This window comes from Orbicella faveolata, unplaced genomic scaffold (genome assembly GCF_042242905.1).
Source record: "Orbicella faveolata isolate gen_17 unplaced genomic scaffold, um_ofav_v1 contig_12, whole genome shotgun sequence".
Taxonomy (NCBI): domain Eukaryota; kingdom Metazoa; phylum Cnidaria; class Anthozoa; order Scleractinia; family Merulinidae; genus Orbicella; species Orbicella faveolata.
In genome coordinates, this window is record NW_028301539.1 from 8257761 (window position 1) to 8277474 (window position 19714).

The 19714-nt window shown below is 38.5% G+C and overlaps 2 protein-coding genes and 1 pseudogene across 2 annotated transcripts in view; all 3 read right to left on the reverse strand.

Annotated features, from left to right (window-relative positions):
- Positions 1 to 983: 983 nt before the first annotated feature.
- The window catches only part of LOC110047748 (uncharacterized), a 28692-nt gene continuing 9961 nt past the window's right edge, over positions 984 to 19714 (reverse strand). Inside the window, exons 2-13 of the mRNA XM_089282324.1 lie at positions 18739 to 18815; positions 17688 to 18345; positions 15230 to 15379; positions 8863 to 10068; positions 8191 to 8468; positions 7741 to 7830; positions 7423 to 7542; positions 6864 to 7008; positions 6227 to 6359; positions 5490 to 5614; positions 4862 to 4975; positions 984 to 4516 (exon numbers count right to left, since the gene is read on the reverse strand). Coding sequence (XP_089138450.1) covers positions 4476 to 4516; positions 4862 to 4975; positions 5490 to 5614; positions 6227 to 6359; positions 6864 to 7008; positions 7423 to 7542; positions 7741 to 7830; positions 8191 to 8468; positions 8863 to 10068; positions 15230 to 15379; positions 17688 to 18345; positions 18739 to 18815 — 3137 coding nt within the window. The 3' untranslated portion in view covers positions 984 to 4475. The remainder of the gene's footprint in view (positions 4517 to 4861; positions 4976 to 5489; positions 5615 to 6226; positions 6360 to 6863; positions 7009 to 7422; positions 7543 to 7740; positions 7831 to 8190; positions 8469 to 8862; positions 10069 to 15229; positions 15380 to 17687; positions 18346 to 18738; positions 18816 to 19714) is intronic.
- LOC149116419 (uncharacterized) lies at positions 10637 to 12488 on the reverse strand (annotated as a pseudogene).
- On the reverse strand, positions 15469 to 17674 carry LOC149116420 (uncharacterized). Its single transcript, XM_089282333.1, has one exon. The coding sequence runs from the start codon at positions 17020 to 17022 to the stop codon at positions 16453 to 16455; it is 570 nt and encodes a 189-aa protein (XP_089138459.1). The 5' UTR covers positions 17023 to 17674; the 3' UTR covers positions 15469 to 16452.

Below are 19714 nucleotides of genomic sequence, written 5' to 3' on the forward strand. Positions count from 1 at the left end.
CTTCAATTTGAAATAATCGTTGAGCGACTCCATCGCTTTCTAGTGGTCTTTAGCGTTGCCCTTCGTTTCCTCGGGAATGGCACGGAAGATTTCTCTTACGCCCGGTCCTGCTAGGTGTAAAAGGAGGGCTCGTTGCTGTTTCGGGTCGTCGATGCCTGATGCTGTCACGAAAAGTTCGAATTCGTCTTTGGCTGGCCAACTGTGTCAAATGCCGCAGGACCAGTTAGTCTACTTAAACAGACGGCCATAGCTCAGAATTCCTGACAAGCTTGTCTTGTGTTCGACTTTTGTCCTCGTCGCCAAATGTAGTAGCTTCGCAAGAGAAGAAAACACACAATATTGTAGGAACACAACAATTCTATTGACAAGATGGCGGACTCTCTCTAGCACATGGTTTCCAATGTCATGTGAGGTAAACGTCACTGTCACTACACTACAGTGCGGAAGTTAAAAAGTTATAACAACACTATTATATTTAAAAATTATTTGTCGTGAGTGGATGGTTTTCATTATATGTTGAGGACGTCCAATTTTACTACGATATTAACAGAAGATCGTAAATAAGTTGATGCGCTCAAGGACAGTAGAAGTAGCTGTTTCCTTAGAAAGGGTCAAGAGCCGGACAATAAATTCCGTCCCGTAGAGCCTTTATTCCCAAGCAAAGTGCCGTACATGTGCATTATCGAGACAAAAGCCCGTTACAAAAGAAAGTAAAGATTCAGATATTGTTATACCAAAAGCTTTCATTGGTAACATTATAAACGTCTATATCTTTTCGAAGCTTTTGACACGTTAACTTGGAGATAGGAAGAGAGGGATTGGTGCTTGGCCAGTTAAAACTCCTTAAGACAGCTGAAAAGTTTACGTTATCTGAGCACCTTATACACATTTGTGTCCAGACATGCACGTTGGCTTTCCTCGAGTCCATCTTGCTATCTTGTTATAACATATGCATATTGCTACAACAATTAGGAGTCTGAAGCTGTTTGAGAAAGCTATTTTGTTCTATTTTAAATCAGCGACTGCTTGAACATGTCAATTCTCTTAATTTTTTACACAATTCCCAGATTGGTTTTCAACCCAAATATCGAACAGCAGACCATGTTCTTACATTGAGAACTCTAGCAGATAAATACGTGCATCACCACAACGAAAAAATCTATGCTTGTTTTGTCGACTTCAAAAAAGCTTTCGACTCAGTTTGGCATGACGGACTTTCATTTGTTATATTACAAATTAATGTCGGTGGCTGTTTTTTCAATTTAATAAAGAGCTTGTATTCAAAATCTACACGTTCCATAAAAAATTGGCCAAAATCATACACGGCCCTTTCCATACGTAAGAGGGGTACGCCAAGGTTGTATTTTGAGACCATTCTCTTATGAAAAAGTTCTAATCTGATCCCTTTATCCTACCAAACGGCGCAAAATTAAATTTACTTTATATGCAGACGATTTAGTCACATTGTCAAGATCAAAAATAGTACATAGATGTAAAGTATCAATCCAAAAAGACCAACAAACTACCTCCATTCCTAGCGAATAAAATTTTCGACGCAATGAGCTCCTCAATTTTGACATATAAAAGTGAAGTGTGGGGTCCATATGCAAAATCTAATCTCAAGTCTTGGGGCAGTTCCCAGATCGAAAAAACACATCTCCAATTCTGTAAACGTTATTTAGAAGAAAGCAATAAAGCATCCAATGTAGCATGTAGAGCTTAACTTGGTAGGTTTCCTCTCATTATAGCTATCAATCAGAAAATCATGAATTACTCCGCATATCTTTCAAGTAAGGATAATTGCTCTATTGTTAAACAAATCTTTCTCATGTCGCAAGATCTTCATCATGCTGTTAAAAATAGTTATTCTAATATTATAAGTATGTCTGAATCTTATAATCTCCCTTGTTTTGATCTTACGTACTTAACTAACGCTAAAATCAAACATTATGTTGGCGTAATGCAGCAAAAGTATATTTTATATTGGCAACATACCATGCAAAACTCTACTAAACTAAAATTTCTCAACACTTTTAAGAACGATTATACACCCTCCTCTTATTTAGGCCTAACAAGCAAACTTAGCGAAAGAAAAGAACTAGTGAAATTTAGGATAGGCAATCACAAACTAAGGATTGAGACTGGTAGATATGATCACATTCCAAGGGTTAACAGACTCTGCCCTATTTGTGCATCTAATCAAATTGAAGGCGAATCTCACTTTTTTATATATTGCAATAAATTCTCTATTCTAGGAAATAAATTTTATAAAAAAAGAGAACATATCATTCCGACTTATAAACAATTACCTTCATTACAAGTCATTGGGGACCTTGTGACTTCTTCAAATCATTATATTAAGAGAGAATGTCCCCGAAGACCGCGGGAAAACACAAAAATGTGGCACATGCTTGAAAATTAATTTCCCTCATCTTTCGCTCAGAGATACCCCTTGATGAGTTAATAAAAGTGATATATTTGTTTTGTTCAGATCTACTTTTGTTTTCCAAAAAATTGCAAAAATTGTACATGATGCCAACTGCTACAAAATGGTTAACATTATTGCGCCGAGTATCAACACAAGAACTTCGCTCATGAAAAGTGCAAAAGCAAGTTCGCTTTTCTTCTTTTTGCATATTTGTGTGGGAGGTATTAGCAAATTATTTGAACCGAAAACCAGGATTTTTCGTCTAATTTTTAATTCACGGCGCGTATTTCAAAATCACCAATATTTAATGGTTTCAAAATCTAATTTTGGAGCATTTTTTCAAGACACGTTTTTCCTGCGCGGTATAACTCCGATTCACTTGAGATTAAAGTTGTGATTAGTGGAAATGTTCTTCTTTTCAACGATATAAAGATTAGTTTGGGGATTTTAATTACTGCACGGAAAATGAACGCTCTATTTCGGGAAAATCGCCACCTCGCGGTTTCAACAACTGCAAATAATCGAATTAGAGTCTCTGCTGTCGAACCCAAACTTCCAAGCAAATCTTAGTTCTTAGCATCCTATTAAATAAAATTCAATATTATCAGCTCACCTCGTAAATCCAGTGGCTGTAGATGGGGTTTTATCCCTATTTTCTCACCCAAACTGTTATCATCGAATCGACCATGTTTTACCAAATGATTCAATAAACAAACATACCGTAGCTCTTGCACGGGATTTGGTAATTTCGCTCGTTTCGGCCACTAAAATGGTTAGAAGTTACTTGCTTACAAGCTCACTTGTACGTTATAGAAGGATAGAAGCTAAGAAATGCTTGATACTGTCCAGAATTGCGATGTTTCTACAAAAGCCATCCAGGTACTGTTCAGATCGGTTACTCGTTCGGTAAACACTGTTGAACGGAAGATTTAGAAGACGATTATTTTGAACAGAAAATAGGGATAAAACCTCATCTACAACCACTGGATTTACAAGGTGAGCTTATAACATTGATTTTTATTTAATAGGATGCTAAGAACTAAGATTTGCCTGGAATTTTGCGTTCGACAGCAGAGACTCTAATTCGATTATTTGCAGTTGTTGACACCTCGAGGTGGCGATTTTCCCGAAATAGAGCGTGCATTTTCCGTGCAGTAATGAAAAGCCCCAAACTAATCTTTATATCCTTGAAAAGAAGAACATTTCCACTAATCACAACTTTAATCTGAAGTGATTCGGAGTTATACCGCATAGGAAAAACGTGTCTTGAAAAAATGCTCCAAAATTAGACTTTGAAACCATCAAATATTGGTGATTTTTAAACACGCGCCGTGAATTAAAAATAATTAGACGAAAAACCTGGTTTGCGGCTTAAATAATTTGCTAATACCTCCCACACAAATAAACAAAAAGAAAAAAAGCGAACTTGGTTTTGCACTTTTCATGAGCGAAGTTCTTGTGTTGATATTCGGCGCACTAATGTCCGCCATTGTTGAAGTGTTCATCATCTTGTACAGTTTTTTCGAATTTTCTGGAAAACAAAAGTAGATCTAAGCGAAATAATTATACCACGTTTATTAACTCATCAAGGGGTATCTTTGAACGAAATATGAGGGTAGTCATTTTCTGGACCATGTGCCACCTCTCACTCGGTCATGAAAAAAAGGCGCTCTTAATATTCAATCATCAAAATTTATTTTATCTTGCTTTGATTTACGCAATATTCGTCTTTTGAATCAAACAAATGTAACTTGCTTGCTGTATCATAACATTATATGATCGCGATAATCGTTACTGTTTTAGTTTTGGTTTACAAAAGCTTTTGCAACACTATGTATTTATGTTCATGCAAATAAAGGTAGTTGTTGTTATAAAGCTAGCTGTTGTATGACAATGACTGTTCGTTTCCTTCCAATTGACTGTCTGACAGTCATATTTCGGCGTTAAGTTGAACTGTTTATCCCAGATACGCATATGCAGAAAGTAAAACCATGTCCAGAATGACGTATGTGTTCACGTGATTGATTCCTGCGCTGCCACCTCTGACTCACGTTGGTACTGCGCTGCCACCTCTGACTGTCGTTGGTACTGAAAGGAACGAAGTATAAGCTATGGTCAATATCTATGATCAAGTACTGTTTGGAAATATAAGTAGCTGCCGAGGTCTCTTGTACATAGTCTATCTCCACAAAGGTTTAGAAATGGGTGTTGCTCTATTCTGTTCCGATCCGGAAACCGGACAAATTAAAATGCTTGAGAAGTAAATTAACTTATCATGTTGAAAAAGGGATAGGCGATGCTCATACTTTTCTAATTTTGCAACAGTGTCCAATTAGATTGTGACAGCTCAATTTGGTCATCATCAGACCCTCTGTTGATATGTTTAATTAGGCCTTTAGGTGCTCATGCCATACATCCGCATTTTCTCCTTACCTTTAGTTGAAGAAGGAACACGACATTTGCTCCTTGGCTGAAACTCCTTTAATTTTCCCGGCGTACGTCGCAAGATGAGGTCAAATGCTTGGGAGGGTTCACTGGCTTGTCTTTCTGCGATAAAACCAAGAACAAGGACGCTGTTAAATCTTTCAATCTTCTGATATTAAGAGTTAAAGCTTCTGAAAAGCTTTTCATAAACGTTACCTCAACATGTCATGATCAGTCACAAGAACTCAGTGATCACTAATACATGTGAAAGGAAAAACTGTTTTGATTTACCATCAAAATTTCCCAATTAGAATTAGGACAATCATATGGAAAAAAGAAGGGAAAATTTGTGTGTAAACGTAAGTTGGTCTACCAGCAGTATTTCCATTAAATATCATAAAAGTAAGTACGCAGGAAAATTTGACCAATCGCACGACTTTCGGCACAGATGAATAACTGATTTCAGTTAATTCGAGACCGTTTGAAGACGTAAACAAGAAAATAATATCAATAATAATAAAATAGTGCTGTCTCTACAAAGAGTGATCACATGTTCTTGTAATTTATCATGAAGGACAACTACAACCTCTCTCTGACATTGCGAAAACGCCTAATGCAGTGAATATACTGTACTTACCATTTCCCATAATTCCAAATTTGACTATCACACAGCCTGCAACGCCACTGTCCTGTGTTCGAATGTAAAACAACCGCCAGTCTGGGATATTAAGAGCAGCAGAAACTGTTTTTGCAAAATTCATTCTGCAAAAGTAACAGGAGGTAACAGTTAGTTAACAGTACTCGGTAGATTTTTGAACGAACAAAGAAAATCTATTTTCCATTTATAACTACCTCATTAAAGGGTCCTCAAATGACTATATCGGGAAAGTTTGTTTGGTTCGTTTTGTTGACATATGGAACGAGACCCCTATTCCTCGATACGAACCGAACAAGCCAGGTTCAATAAATAGTTTATTGTAGTGGCTCTTTAACACTTGCTGAAGAATTAATGCATCCACTCTCGGTTAGTGCTAAAGGGTAAACATTCCTGCATATTTCAGATTCGCCTTTTCGCCGTGGACCATTTTGCCATACAATATTGAAACTGCTATTATAGACCCTCGCAGTCTTGTCGAGCAAGCAAACGATTGATTGACAGACTGACTTACCGATTGATTGGTTGATTGACTGATTGGTTGATTGATTGATTGACTGATTGACTGATTGATCGATTGATTGATTGATTGATTGATTGATAAATGTATTAGTTGCAAGCTTGCTTGCTTCCTTGCTTGCTTGCTCGCTTGATTGGCTGTTTAATTCTTGTTCAATTGCCAAATGTTATCATTGAACCTTCTGCTGGCTTCAACTTACTTGGAAAATGTAGCTGCTTCAACATGTTGCAGTGTTTTCTCTACATATAAAGAATCAACTGGTTTAATGGTAGCACAGGCAAGACGAGACCCACCGCCGTTCTCTGAATGCACTACAACTCCTCGGCCAACAACTGAAAGAAATGTTAAATCCAAAAGATTACTCTCAGTCATCATGAACATGAATTAACAGGTAAATGATCGCGGTGTATTACTACCATTTCAAAGCTAAAAATCACAACTTCAGAAAAACTTAGACAACTCATGCTGTCCTATGAAGAGCATTTTTATTTCTTTGAAGCAATCACACTTCATTTCGTTAGTCAAGACCTGGAAAGGGTCCAATCATGTGAACCCAATCGGTCGTCAGGGAACAGATGTGTGTTTTGCCCTTATGGAAGGTCTAATGCCCGTAACGTCTTTAAATGAAAATGGTATTAACTTTTCCCATCAAACAAGAGTAAAAGATTGAAACCGAGCAATCCGGTTTTGTGATTCTATCATTTTTGCTATCTTGTCCTAATGATCGGTTACATGGGATATCTGGCCGTTACAAATTCCAGGCTGATCAATCAAGTTGACACATTTTAAAAAAAAGTTCTTTAAAAAGTTATAAAAATCCTTATATTGTTTCTTACCTGACATTTCTCCATATAAGGGAAGATCGGGATCGGTGTAGAACTCCTTTCCTGATCCAACGTTTAACATCGCATGCTTGCCAGATAAATCACCTACTTCGCACCTTAACATATTACTGGAAATGTAGGTGGTCTTGTAATTTCCCTGGATGAAAAAGAGGAGGAAATAAGTAAATAAAACCACTCAGTGATCTTTGTTCCAGCACAAATACAAGTGCCGTATATTCTCGACCTAATTCCGTTAAAGTTTCTTTTGAACGTTGCAACAGTCAAAGGATAACAACTGTATCCTCCGTAGGAAAATCGATGACGACTGGAACATTAGCCCTCACAAAGCTGATAAAAACGAACAGAAAAGTTCGAAAATATCTCAAATCTATAAACAAGGTCATAAGTACAGGGTCAAATATTTCCTAAGTATGGCTTTCCTTGTGCCTAATAGGCTGTGTTAGGTTCGTAAAGTACCGCCATCGTTCTCCCTACGGAGGATTAGGGGCAGCTCCATGCTCAAATTTTGCTTCTTTCACATAGATTGACGCCCTAGCGCCATGATACTTACGGCTAAATCGACGAGATAAGGGTTGTATTGTCCTCCTAGACTCTTACATCTCGGACCCATCTCAGCGTAAGTGTCATTTCCTTCAGGGTTGACATGTACGTGCCACTTGTGATCCATACTCTGATTACGACGCAAGTAAAACAATTAGGGAGATTCTGCCTTTCAATTGAAAATTGCTCTAAATGTATTATTAATGGCACCAACTGAATGTTTGAAATAGCGGTACAGGATGTAGCGGTAACGTCTTTTGAAGGGGAGAATAGGTAATCATAGACACTGAATCAAATCCATGGAAGAGTTGTTTGCATCGGATGTTACCTTTTTGCTGGAGTTGGAAGCGTAATAGAGATCAACGTAAATAGAAGTTTCCTCTGACGTCATCATCATATCGCTGGACTTATACTGAACCTGAGGGTTAAAACAGAGTTGATTATAGTATAAGTCAACTGGGAGGTCTGACTTGATTTGACTGAGCTGAAAAACGCCGCAGTTGTCCTTATTAGGGAATAGAGATTGAAAATAGTTTCCCTGGGGCAAAGTGAACGGTTATGAAGAGGTGTCCGTCCGTAAGGAGAGGTTCGGCTGTACTGTACTGTTCCAAGAGTATATAACCCTCTAAAGTTGGCCCTGTTATCATTATGACAAAATAACGCAGTTGTCTGTATCAGAGGGAAGAGAAATTTCAACGCAATATGGGCTCTCTGGAGCAAAGTGACCAGTCCAAGGTCTCTATGGAGAGGTTCGGCTGTATATTGTTAAATAACTTACCAAGAGTACATAACCCTTTAGAGCTGGTCCTGTGAACTTTATCATGGTTTTCATAACAAACATATTGTCTCCGTCCGCCGCCTGGAAAACATCCGCACACACCCATTTCGCACTTCCTACCACCTTCATCTTGTGGATGACAATGGATCGACCCTGGATGCTGTTTTTGCCAAATAACGGCAGATTGTAGTCTACGTGTATCCCTCTGTAACTTGAGAGGTTTAGAAAGGTTCCATACTTTCCACTCAGGTCACCGACTTCGTATTCATCATTGGTTCCTAAGAAAAGAAGGTTTGCTAAATTAGCTGAATCAACCGATTAATTGACACTTGACTAATTGGATACTTATATAATTTGTTAAAGTTTTCTTCAGAGGAAAATCAGCTCACGTTAGGTTTGGGTCAGATAAAAGAACGAAGTGCGAAAAGAGTATATGTACAAATCATTCAACCATCCAATGGAAAGTGACACTCTATTATGTGATTACAACTTACGGCTAAAACAGTCCTTAGTTCTCATCTCGGTTGTAAAAAGAAATAACAACAAACTGGGCCCTCAAACACAGCTGGATCTACAGATAACCTTTCAATTCACTTAGATATTTTCTAGGCGAACACAATGATGTAATAAAGGCTACAGATTGTACAAACATGAAATTCTTCCACAACTTACCGGTTCCTGGGGCAGGACTGGATTCAACGTCCACACCAAAAGGATTCCAGTTCCTTCCTAGATTGCCTCCAGCACAAGATTCCATTCCTGTGTAATGCATCTGCCACGGCATGGGATAGTTGTGGATATGGTATCCTTGGGATTCCTTCTTTAACCCAGTCACATCTATTACTGTTATGGAGGGATCAAACGGAGACGCCTGGGTAATCTTGAAACCTCCACTTACGCCATCATGGACATCTGGCTTGAATGAAGCTTTGAGAACCCTTGGCCTCACTTTCATGATCTTGGCGCAGGCAAAAGGAGTCTCTGGGTCGTCCATTGAGAGCAAGACTATCGCCTTACCGATAACACTATTATCACCACTCAGCGGCAAGTTGGTATCAGTAAAGGCAGCTTTAGTTTTGGATTCGCTTTTCGTCGCCATAGAAACGGTGATATTTCCATGTTTGGAGGTCAAATCACCGATATAACAATTTTCGTGCCTTTTCTGGCTACAGTTTTTCCCATCAGTGTTATCAGGATTGAAAATAGCACTGAGGTTATGGCAAGAAGCTGATGCTTGAATCTGCCAATGGAACTGTTTTTGAGTTTCTGCATCGTTGACGTAGAAAAGATTAGCATAGACAGTGGTGTCTAAGTGCTCTTGAACTTGTCTCAAGTAAACGGATCCCGCCACTGGGGCCTTGAAATACGCTACAGCTGTCAACATGGATTGGGTTGGAGTAATCAGAGCGCAGGCCTTGGGTGTGTTATTACTGTACAGTACTAGTGTCCTACCCATGATGCTGTGATGGCCCATTACTGGAATCATCAAGTTCTGGTTTGAATAAATTTGCTGTGCTGTGTTGGCGTCCAGGCTTCCCAGCATACCTGTCAAGTCTCCGATAGCACATGATTCGAACCTGGTGTCACTTGACAGACTGCACGTACCGTTGTAGTTTCCAGATTTCATAGCCATCATGGGGTCAAAAAGTCCTCCTACTGCGCCTACGCTGCAGCTCATATCCGCATTGCCATAATATATCATGGGTAAATGTTGAATGCTCCATGTCAGAGTCTCGTTGATGCCCGTTAGGTTTACCATAATGCTTGTAGCATTGTGTCCGTGTGGTTGGGAAAAGACGACGTCACCCTTTATTCCACTCATGCTGAAAACGGCTTGTAGCTGATGACTGGTGGCCGATGAAGACCTGATGGTACATCCTGTAATGTATGAAATATAAAGATTATAAAGACGGCCTTTTTCATCTTTCCCGGTCACAAATGTGTAAGGTACACTTGAAGCCAGTCGAGGTGCAGTAATGTTAATCCACTTCAAGTAGGGCCCATGAAAAATACAATATGATTATCAAGTGACAAACGAGTGAAGTTAGAAATGGTTGTTCACATTTTTTCACCCTCTATTGTAAAAGCCCGCTCGGAGTCTAGATTTCTTCTGCAAGGTTAAGAAAGTTGTGTGAATACTATCTCTCGAAAAGTCTCGAATTAACCTTTGATACTTTTCTACTATGCAATTAATCAACTTAGCTCAACTGAGTACATAACAAGCCGACGCAACGACACGCAACATAGTGGGGGTGAGGAGGAGGGGACAGGGGGGTCATAGTCTCCTGCTTCCCGTACCCTGCTCTCCCGCTTCCCGTACCTTTATCTCCCGCCTCCTGCCCTTTTCCGTGCTGCTCCCGTCCCCTGTAAATTGGCAGGGTCAAAACATATCCTAGTCATTTAGCTTCGCAATTCTTAAGCATTTCCTTTGTTTTTAAATAATTTAACAAGATTACCACTGCCATATGTTTCAATTCAATGAAGTTTTGACCTATTTGTTTATCTTCTTTGAGTTTCACCATTTCAGTCCGTTTTCATCGGCTCTTCAGATTTGTTTCTGCAATCCGTTTTCAGTGACGACGGTCTCAAAAGTTAATTCTAAATTGTCTCGTTTTCTGATAAAGTATACGAATTTCCAGTTACCAGTCCGGCGGTTATTGGGATCAGACAATTAAATCATGGAAGTAGGATTTGACGGAATTGCAGCCAAACGTCCCAGGCGGATTTCAGATATGCGTATTTATTGTTCGGAAAATCTAAAAGAAGTCTTCCATGTGCCTAGGTGGGCGCACTGGTCTCCTTCTGCTCCAAATGGTCGTTAGACCTGTTAAGTCTCCTTCCTCTTCCGAGTCGGGAAGGATCTCGTGATTTTCTCCAATTTCATCAGATTCCATATCACGTTCTCCCCGGCAGTCTGAAAGGATCTTGCAGAACGATGATAAAAATGAATGACAGGCCAAACACGAATCCTATTGGTCAAGACAGGAAAACTTTGACCTTCAAAGCTTTGCTCTAACGAGTACGTTTTTCAAAGATCTCCCTTTTCTGTATGAAAGCAGGGAAGGGTCTTTATAGATCTCCCTTAGCAGAGGCTGATTTTGTATTAAATGCCATTTACTCATAAGAATGTTTTTAAGATTAGGCACAGATGGGCGATATTCTGTAATAAACGGCAAAATTATTTTGCACGTTTTTTGTTTATTTTGTAGAGCCGACATTCTTTCGCTAAATTTAATTTCTGAGAGAGTGTTTTCTAAAGGGTTATCTGGATAACCTCTGTCGCGTAATCTGCGTTTGAATTGTGTAATGTTTTCTTCAAATGTAGCTTTTGAAGAGTTGGTTCTCAGAAGTCTGAAGACTTCGCCTTTCATAAAGCCTTTCCTGACGCCTGGAGGGTGGCAGTAGGTGAAGTGTGTGTATTGGAAAGTTTCTGTCGGTTTGAAGTGCGTGCGCTCGTCGAGAATGGATTCCTTCTTAAATCTTTCGCCCTTATAGACGCATGTATCCAGGAAATTTATTTCTGTATCTGAAATTTCAGCCGTGAATTTTATGGTCGGATGATAGCTAATGCTAGCTCTATAAGCGTATTTATTTCCTCTTTGTTTACGTTCCATAGAGAAAAGACATCATCGATATATCCTTTCCAAGTGAGCGGCTTTAAGTGGCTGCGGTTAATGATTTCTGTTTCTACCGCGGCCATGAAAATGTTGGCAAAAGAGACTGCCATTTTTGTACCCATTGCGGTACCGTGTGTTTGAAGATAATTTTTGCCGTTAAAATGGAAAGAGTCTTCTTTTAAGATAAGAATAAGCATATCTCTGAGGTAGAGGGTAGGTATGGGAGGTTTGTTTAGGTGGAATGTTTCGTATGTTTTACATACAATGGTGATTCCTTCCTCACGTGGGATGTTAGTATATAGGCTTGTACCGTCCATTGACACTAGCATTGTGTCTTTTCCAACCTTCGTTCTCTCTATAAAGTTTAAAAGATTTGTTGTATCTTTAAGGTATGATACCTGAACTTTAGCAATAGGCTGAAGGTGGTAATCAACAAATGATGAAGTAAGCCTGTTTTTCAGCCCAAGCGCAAATTTTCGTTTGATCGTTTGCTCAGAAGTCTCAGAAGTGACTGGGAAGACGTTAAATGCAAGTCAAATATATGTTGGGTTCTTGTTTTTGAAAGTATTCTGACGTATTGTTAAATTAAAAAAATTAGCGTTTCGCATTTCTCTCCTGCTTCCCGCCCTTTTAGAACTCCCGCTTCCCGCCCTTTCCTCTCCCGCCTCCCGTACCCCTCCCGCCCCCCTGCCATCCCCCTCCAATATCGGTTTGCATTGGGCGGAAGCCAAAAGGACCTCAGAGCCGGAGGTTGGAAACCCACTCGTTCCATGCGTAAATTTAAAACGGCTCACATCAAGGCTATGAAGGACCATAACAACACCAACAGGAGTCTAACCTTCTTGTTTAAGTTTGCATAGATTAAACGCATGACCAAGTGCTTTGTTTGTCTCTCCACAAGTGGTTCCGTATAGTCTCTATGTTGTTTAACGACTAAAACGTTTTGTTTCAAGTACTACATTAAAAGCCATCATTGTAGCCCCTGAAGACAAATACATTCCAATAAACTCTCTTAGCCAAACTATGCCCACAATAAGCTCAAACATAAGCCTGGGGCTAATAGTATTTTATCAGTATATATCACCACACTCAATGAAAGTTTGAAATTTAGTTGCCAAATCCTTAGTACTAGTGAGGTTATTATTTTTTTCCCTTTCTTACAGCTCGTTCAAAACCACCGCAAAGGCTAATAACCTCGTTCAGCGTAATCGCGATGATATTTTAAAGAATTTGGAAGTTCAACGTGAGGCAAATAGAAGAAATCTGCATCAGTATTTATTGGTACTCTTGTTAACTTGAAAGTCTTGTAAGAAGCTCGTTTTGCTTCAGCACAGTATAGTACAAGAAAAGTTGATTTGGACCGACGTAATTTCGCGATTCCGTTCCGCTCTGGATCGTGAGGTTTGCGTGCTGTTCCAGATAATTAATTCGTTAGTGAGTCGTTGATTTCGTTAATGGCAGAATGGCTTGATGGTTGTGCCGAACTTGAATAATGGCTCAGGATAAGAGCGCTGACTCCTAATCTAAGATTAATCAAAGATTCCCCTAATAATTAGATTCAGCGTTCGACCGGGCTTGTCGAATAGAGCGGCAAAAGATCGACTTCAGTTAATACGTCGAACTTTTACATGTGCTGAGTTCTTCACGTTTGCTATTTTTGCGTGCGCACACAGTTTTTTTTAATCTTTTTGGAACGAAATACCGGGAAAATCGAAAAGATATGTGTTCCTATTGCTTTGAGAACACGAAATATACTTGCTGGAAGTGCATAAACCACTTCTGTTTGCTGTGTCAGCTATATTTCATGGAAAATGATGCGAGTGTAGCTGGTTGGAAAGCAGGCAGCTTGGTGGCGTACTGCGAGTCGTGTTTTTGAGAGAAAATAATAAAATAAATGAATTTTGAAGAAACCGACGACAACAAAGAACTGAACGAGGAACTGTGATGTTCGCTTGGGAGTAACCAATAACAGAAGGCAAACCAAATTGAAGACTCTTCTTGGGTTGTTTAATGCTAACTGCATCTGGAGTTGCCTTCTTTTGCCCTCCTTGATCGCAACTTGCAAGAAAAACAAGCTTTTCATTTCCACAGTTTGTCTTTCCCGCATTTTTTTCTGCCATTTTGGTCAGCAATAACCGCCTTTTGCAATAGTGTCTCTTTTATTTTTGTAATTAAGTCCGACTAAATTAGGCGTTTGAATCAACTGCTGAACTTAATTAAACTTAGTATGTCCGGCATTTCTTAGCAGTCTTGCCTCCGGCCCTGGTCGAATTCTTAAATGACGGGAAATCGTCGTTACTAAAGCTTGTAGAAGAATTAAAAGAACACGAAAACAACACACTTATTTCATATATGCTGCGATCTATTCCTTTTCATCCAAACATGAATTTAAGCTAAAGCTTTAGCATTTTCACACATCACGACGGACGCATCCTAGACACTGTCTGTCAACGTTTAATGCGTACCAGTGCATTTAATGCATACCAGTACAGAATTTATAAGTTAGATTTCTGCTCCTTCAATTTCCACATCTTTCGATTTTCGCGATCTGGTAAAGGGGAGGTTGATGTGTTTCGTTTTATGTTCAAACATGGTTCAGATCACTATGTGCTTTTTTGTCTTGATCTCTTGTCACACCTCGCCATCGATGTGTCATCATGCATTAAGCTGATGCATACAAGGACAGATTTTAAGTTACACACCACGATAAGACACTACTTTAAAGATGATTTCCAGTCCTTAGTGCGCAGTCTCTGATGTTTATAAACATTATAAGTTCTCACTCGATGGAATGCAAATCGATGTTATTCGTTACAAACCACATACCTTATCTTTGAGGCCTTTCAAATTCTTTTTCCAACAGCTTCATTGATTTATTCGGCTGCGATATGATATGAGAAAGAACGAAGCATAAAGCTTCGACCGCTTCGCATCCATAATGGTGGCCGTTTTGAAACTTTGAATTTACTTCATGTAAGTAATTGCGAAATGTTTACATTTTGTGATGTCTTACATGAAACAAAACAAAAAACGCAAACTAACTCTCAAGAGCGCGCAGTACGGACTGGAAATCATCTTTAATAATAGAGGTTAATGTAAGTCTTGGAACGCGCAGATAGATGAATCACTGCGTAAATATGTCACTATTAACAGAATGTGCCGCAGCATTACTATATTTTAGATATCCGAGTTTAAGCACTGTTACACTGAGTGGGAATAGCTAAGGTTACAGCATCTTTTTGGTAATTGTCCAACCCGCTCCTTTAAAATATGGACTGTCTTCACTGAGGACAAACTTAACTCGTACTATTGAATATCTTGTCCAAATGAACCTTTTTATCAAAAAGATGAATTTTGTTTGTTACAAATTAAATACACATGTGACAGGGTAGGCTAGAACAAGTAGAGTCATTTTTCATTACCTTTACAACCAGCGTCCAGAACTGTTTTAAGACAGTAGAATCCTTCGTCACAAGTACATGCTGTTCGCTCTGAGTTTGAAATTGAGTATGAAGGACATTGAAGACATTTTGTATTGCCGATGGTACTCTTGTATGAACCTCTTGGACATTCTGGATAATGAAAAAACATCAATGATTCAGCAATACAGCTGCGAATATTGCAATACTGTTCGAGTGCATGTCTACACCAATCGGCCGTGTTGTATCGGATTCACCGTTCTGACTCATGTTTTAAGATATTTTAGTGACGTTATTAGGGAAGATTCTTCATCCGAGTGCAATATTAAGATAAGTAAGCTGAATAGTAATTACTTGCAACAAAGCACGTTTAGGCGTTACTAGCATAAGCCGACCATTATTTGTGGGCAGTTATTTGCAGGTCACGTGATGGGCTTTCGACCATCAGTGGAAAAGAAGAAAAATATTCATTGAATGATAATATAATATTCTGCTCATGTGTAATCCTCCGCAGAAAAAATGTTGACGATTGACAAATTTACCCATAGTTCTTAGCGCATGGATTGTAACCACGCTCTTGTGCAAAAAATGTCAGATCGCTAACATGAGCTCTCAGGGAGTGATTTAAGTATGTAAATGAATTTGGTGATCAGTTATTTGACATAGCTTTCGGATTCGGCAAATACTTGATCTGCTCACCACTCGCAAATCAAATGTCTCACAGCATGGCTTTAACCTCGTCCAATAATTCTTAATTATTATACAGCTAGCTTAACTCCCTGAGCCGGCAATTAAGCCAGGTCCTCACTTGCCACGCAAGCATAAGCATAAAAGAAGCTTATGCGCCAGTGGGGACGGCGGGACATAAGCATAAGAATAAGAATATCAAAAATCTTGCGTTTTTCTTATGCTTATTTAAGCATGTGTCGCTGTTGTGACCAGTGGAGAATATTTGTCAGAAACGTAAGCATATATAGTTCTTATCTTTTACTCCACATGCTGTAATATTTTAAGGATTTTTTTTGCTAATTCATTTCTAGTTTTAGTTGCCCAGGGCACCCTTTTGATAACAGCATTTTGCTGACGGGTTACCCAGGTTAAATATGTTTATATTATTATTACTATTATTATTATTATTATAATTATAAGTCCTTAAAGTCTTGCCGCTTTTAACTTATTGTGCCGAGTTCAATCCGTGAGCCTAGGGCAGTCATAACTCTGCTGGATTACTTGATGGATAGAGTCCTCCTAAGTATGTGAGCAGTTCCAAGGAGGACGGTCTTCCGTAGCTCTGTTATTCTAATATTGGCTGGGATCTTGCCGATGTAGTTTTCTGTTCCCTTCTTGACAAGTCCGAAAGCTCCAGTGATCACTGGGGCAGTTGTTGTTTTCATTCCCCACGTTTTCTCGATTTCAATCTCAAGATCTTTGTACTTTGTGAGTTTTTCCATTGTTTTCAAGGAGGTGTTCCTTTCTGTGGGGATGGACATATCGATAAGCAGACAGGTTCTTTCCTTCTTGTCTTTCACCGCTATGTCTGGTCTGTTTGCTTTTATCTCTTTGTCGGTTTGGATTGGCATGTCCCAAAGTATAGTCGCTGTTTTTTCTGTCACAGCAGCTGGTTCATGTTCGTAGTGTTTATCTTGTACTTTGATATTATAGTGTTTGCATATTACCCAGTGGAGATATGCGGCAGCTTTATTGTGTCTTTGTATGTACTCTGTCTTGGCAAGTTCAGGGCATCCGGAGACAAGGTGGTCAATAGTTTCTTGAAATTGCCCACAGATTCTGCACATTGGGTCGGTGCCATCTTTCAGGATCTTGTTTCGGTAATAGTTGATCTTAATGCATTGATCTTGGGCAGCAATAATGAAACCTTCTGTTTCTGATTTGAGGCCAGGTGCACTCAGCCAACTGTGGGTTTTGTCTTGGTCTACATCCTTCTCTTTTGTTCTTTTTGGGTACTGACCATGCAAAGGTTTTTCTTATTCTTATTCTTATTCTTCTTCTTCTTCTTATTATTATTATTACTATTATTATTATTATTATTATTATTATTATTATTATAAGTGAAAGACTTTCAGCCAATCAGCGAGCAGTGGACAAGATGGCTCTGTATTAACTGCTGTTTCCCGAAAGAAAATGGGGTTCTTTATGTCATACAATAAATTCTTTATTGACCAAGCTTCTGCGGTCAATAAAAATTCCCCAATATCGAGCGCTCTTGTGTAAACAAGTTTAGTTAATTAACCCTATACATATTGTTATCCAGAAGGATTATTTTTGGTCTTTTCGGGGCGTGGGCGGATTAACTACAGGTAACAACTGAAAACCACATTAGTTCCTCATAGTTAAATGGCGTTGTTTATGTCATTAATTCTTGGTAAACAATTTATAGTGTCTATGTATATGCTATACTTAAGAGTGACAAGAGCACATAAACCCACCGATCACAACTAACCTTTGCATTCCAGCGAAGCGATAGTTCCATTGACAAGCTCGTAACCAGCCTTGCAAAAGCACGCCAGATCATCTGTCATGTTCCATTCTCCATTACTGAGACACACACCGGATAACTTGACTTTATTGACCGAATTCACATCTGTACATTTTCCATCTTGGTCGCTTAGATTTGAGTCATTTGCTGGGGCAACTGTCCTTGGGAATGTCATTAAGGTACTGCCTATCTCGGGGCAGTATCTGTAGCTAATGACAACTTTCGTCAATGTTATGCAGACTCCTTGGTCTAAGAATGCCAGATATATACCCCGAGCTCTGGTAACCACAGAACTATAAAATACGTCTGTTTTAATTTTTCCCTGAGGAGGCAAACTTTCCGGCGTTATGACTGCTTCTTTCTGAAACATCCCTTTAGTGGGGTCAGGAAGAGGTTCTTTGGTATTTGCATGATAGGAATAAAGAGTTAAGTATGCTTTGCAGAATTGACTAATCTCTGTTTTAGGGCAGTTTAGGAGGATGTAATGTATTTCAATATCCAGCCGTTTAGCATTCCTGACATCAATGAAGTCTGTTCGTAACCAGTTCCTTGGTTCCCTTGTGATCAAATCACTAATATCGCAAACTTTGTACCTCGGGCTTACAATTGAAGGGTGAATCCACTATTAAAAATAATGAAAAAAGAATAGAGAAAAAATAGTACCAATGAAATTAGTGCAGAGAGCTTGTGTTTTAATTATAATTAAATCGTTTGAGCTACAATTCTGAAAACAGATATATGACCCGTTGACCCAAATCAGACACTCCTGACAAGAAACAATACACTGCAGTAAATCATATATTTATAAATTATTAAATTATAATAATTATTATTATTTATTTTAAGCTCACAATATTCCTCAATTGGAACATGATACATACAGTACTTGAAGGACTCAATAATATTTCAGTCATAAACTCATAGACTCATTTAGCTCTTAAGGACTGTTATTGGTCTCCTCTACACTACGTCACACTTCACACTTTTTTTATATCATGACAGATATACCCCTCACCCCTGCACCTTGTGTGTCTGTTATGATATTCCAGTTCCACAGTCCAGAACCAGATTGAGGCTCATTGACAAGAATTTCTGAAGAGGAAAAAGGGTAATATTAAAAGCAGATAAATTGACTAGAAACACTTTGCATATTTTTTTGCACCCCACCAAAACGTACACATAACCAATAACATTTGTCAATTTGACCAATTTCGATAATTAAAATTCAGCCTAAAACAATAGACCTCAGTACGAGGCTCTGGGGAATAACTACAGAGTTTGTGGGGTTTATTCCCCAGAACCTCGTACTGAGTTCTATTGTTTAAGGCTGAATTTTAATATATCGAAGTTGGTCTATTGCACAATATACTCATGATTAACAAATAGAACTCCCCCTATGTGATCGTCTAATTCTGTTAATCACTTAAAATATCAGATAATATTTTTACCAATCTTTTTGATGAGAAGGCTGCTTGCATTAATGGATTACTTTATGCTGATATATCTGATCATATTCCTATCTTTCATATCCATAAACTAAGTATTAAAAAAATAGTAAAAAAGTAAGAAGTAAAACATATAAGAAAATATGATAAACATTCTGTGGAAAGTTTCATCAACAATTTAGATTGTACTGATTGGAGAAAAGTAAAAATAATGAAGATCCTAACATATAATAACTTTATCAAATCCAAAAGTATTAAGCCCTGGGTTACTAAAGGCATACTTAAATCAATTAAAAGAAAGAATTTACTTTATAAATCTTATATTAAGTCTCCCAATATTACAAACAAAAAGAAATTTGCTACATATAGAAATAAATTAAATCACCTTTTAAGACTCTCCAAAAAGCATTATATTGAAAAGAAAATAAAAGAATCTGAAAACAACATGAAAGAAACCTGGAAAATAATAAATTCCCTTCTTAACAAATCTAAAGGTAAAAATAACTATCCAACACATTTTTCAGACAACAATACCAAGGATACAGA